This window comes from Brassica oleracea, chromosome C3 (assembly GCF_000695525.1).
Source record: "Brassica oleracea var. oleracea cultivar TO1000 chromosome C3, BOL, whole genome shotgun sequence".
In the NCBI taxonomy this organism is placed as follows: Eukaryota; Viridiplantae; Streptophyta; class Magnoliopsida; order Brassicales; family Brassicaceae; genus Brassica; species Brassica oleracea.
The window spans coordinates 55,003,287-55,006,347 of NC_027750.1; the positions used below are offsets into that span (position 1 = coordinate 55,003,287).

A 3,061-nucleotide genomic window follows, 5' to 3' on the forward strand; every position below is an offset into this window, starting at 1 on the left:
AAGATGTGGACATGAAGAGTTCACCGGTGAAAAAATAGATTACGAACAGACACATGGCGCAACTCTGTAACTCAGACTTGTTTGAGACAGTGATGAAAAGAATCCAAACTCATGTTAAACGATAACAGTTTACAATATGAGAAAACAATAATTGTTGCAAACTTGAGCTTTTTTCATATAACGTGATGAATCTCATTTAAAAATGAAACCCATAACGCATTTGTAGGCCCGACCCTCAGAGGAAGCCGAAGAAGCAAGAGTTTCCGACCTTCATAAATATATATTAGGTTCGACCATCAATGTAAAAAGTATCATTTAGCTTAGTGGTATAAATGTTGGTGTTTATATCTCAATAACCCGGATTCGAGCCATGGACTTGACATTTTTTCACAATTTTTTTAAGTGGGGGCCATAAAACGCTGAGGTAACGCGCTGAGGAGTGAGTAAAAACCCATCTATTATAATATAGATTCGCTTTTGTTGTGGATCGCATCAAACAAAAAGCAGTAAGCTGGTCAGCAAAGTTTCTATCAAATGCAAGGAAAATGGTCATCATGATGAAGAGCGTGCTGGCTCCAATGCCCCCTTATACCTTGCTTCAAAATCTCTCAATCCTTGTGCTTAAGCATCCAGTCCACGCTAACTAGATTCTGGTGGGATTCTAAATCTGGTAAAATAAAAAATCATGAATCTCTTGGAAAACAATATCAAAACCTAAGAAGAAAGGAGGATTGGGGTTTAAAAATGTTACATCTTTCAATGATGCCCTGTTGGCAAAAATAGGCTGGCGGATTCTGAAGAATCCATCATGCCTCCTAGCTCGCTGCTTGCTGAGAAAGTATTGCCATTCAGAAACCTTCCTCAACTGCCAGGCCTCTTCTTCGTCCTCTCATGGCTAGAGGAGTGTGTTGATAGGTAGAGACCTTTTGGTTAAACAAATGGGATGGATGGTAGGATCGAGAGAGGATATAAACGTCTGGAACAACCCATGATTCTCGCACTGTGAAGAACTCAGACCAATTGGTTCTGCTCTAGAAGCTCTCCAATCCCTTAGTCTCAGACCTGCTCCTACCAGACTCATCGGAGTGGAATGTGGAGAAAATCGGGCTCGTCCTACCAATCATAAAGAGCAAATTCTCCGGTTACGACCTAGTAAGTTAAGATCAATTGATGAGTTAGTGTGGTTGAAAAAATCATCTGGAGAGTACACTACACGGTCATGCTACCTGACACTAACGGAAGAGAGCTCCAATGAGTCTCCCCAGCTCAGAGCGTTGCTCCTGATTGGCTATCGAACGTTTGGAACATAAAAACATCTGAAAAGATCAAGGTTTTCATTTGGAAATCCTTACATAAGGCTATACCTGTAGGAGAACAGTTTGCTATTCGTAATATCCCAGTTTCTACACTCTGTTTGAGATGCAATGAAGAAGAATCAATCATGCACCTTCTCTTTCACTGTCCCTTTGCGGTTCAGGTATTGGATCTAGCACCATCAGTAGGTATAATCAACCCTCTTTCTTTCTCTTCGTCTCGTGAAGGCTGAGAAAGGACTCGAAAGATCAATTCCCTCCCCCCCAACGGGAATCGAAGCAGAAACCTTTGCAGCATGGATCTTCTGGTCGTTCTGGCTCTCGAGGAATCAACTGGTTTTCAGAAACGAAGCTTCACACCAGCAGAAAACCTTCAAAAGGCTCTCACCGACGCAAGAGAATGGATGATGGCTCAAACTCCTCCAATCTCAAAATCCCCAAAGCCGTCGATCAGACCCAAACCAAACCCTCGACGATCTGGACAGTACTCTGTGTTCACAGATGCAGCGTGGAACTGTTCAACCAAGGAAGCGGGATTCAGATGAATCATTGAAGATGGGATCTCGACTTCTCAACATGCAGTAACTTCGACTTTTGTCTCCTCGTCCCTTTTGGCAGAAACCTTGGCAGTGCTTACAGCCATGAACTTTGTTCTCTCCCAGAGTATCAATTCAGTCGCAGTTCTCTCTTACTCTCAGGTTTTCATCAATACGATCAAGAAAAAAATCATGAAACTTGAGATATTTGGAGTACTCCATGATATCTACCTCCTATCTGTTTCATTTAAGTCAAATCTCTTTTAACTTTATCTCAAGATCAGACAATATTAGGGATGATGCTGTTGCAAAACAGGTTTTTTGGGCTTTGAACCCAATTTAAGTTTATGAATGGAAACCAGAGTTTGTACCAAAAAAAAATCTATTTAAATTATTTTCAAATACAAGATAAATATCAAATATTAAAATGACACTTGGAGTTTCTCTTTGCTATAAATTATGTTTTCCTACTGAATCAATTTCAATCTATTTTACACAATATTAAAAATTTAAATGTCATCATTTTTATATTTTTAGATTGCAGGCTGATAGTAGTTGTTTATTAAATAAAAAATGTTTTTAAAAGTATTTCAGCTAATGTGTAGGCCCATCAAAAGCCCAACCAATATCATTGGCTTTCTCCCACCACCAATAAAACAGAGAGAGAGGGTAAGGACTAAGGAGCGACGGCGAAGATGATAACCAAAGCTTGCCGAGAAGACACAAATGGCCACCGCTAAGTCTCTGCAGCGAAGAATCTTCTCTTCCTTTATTGGCAACAACTCTATCCGATCAACACAACCACTTCTCCACCTCTTTCGTATCGACTTAGGTTCTTCTCTGTTTACATACTGTTGTTAGTTTAGCACATTAACAAAAAAGATTATTAAGACTTTCGAGTTCCCAGATTACTGTATTGATTCTAATGATGATTAAACACAGGAAGAAGGCATGTTTCAATGCAATTATCAAGAACCTTTTCAGGGTTAACCAATCTTCTCTTTAATAGAAGGTATCCATCATATCTTAAGAAACGAAGATGAAGTCATTGATGGCAACAGAAAACGTCTGAAGCCAGGAAACGTATCTCCTCGCCGCCCTGTCCCTGCCCATATAACCAAACCTCCCTATGTTGAGTCTTTTACAGTCCCTGGAATCTCAAGTGGACTCCAGATTCACGACAAGAAAGGTATAGAGCGCATGAGAGCTTCT

The 3,061-nt window shown here is 40.2% G+C and overlaps 1 protein-coding gene across 1 annotated transcript in view; it reads left to right on the forward strand.

The window, feature by feature from the left end:
* Positions 1–1,609: 1,609 nt before the first annotated feature.
* Positions 1,610–3,061, forward strand: part of LOC106330970 (methionine aminopeptidase 1D, chloroplastic/mitochondrial-like) — a 3,078-nt gene continuing 1,626 nt past the window's right edge. Inside the window, exon 1 of the mRNA XM_013769350.1 lies at positions 1,610–1,829. Coding sequence (XP_013624804.1) covers positions 1,610–1,829 — 220 coding nt within the window. The remainder of the gene's footprint in view (positions 1,830–3,061) is intronic.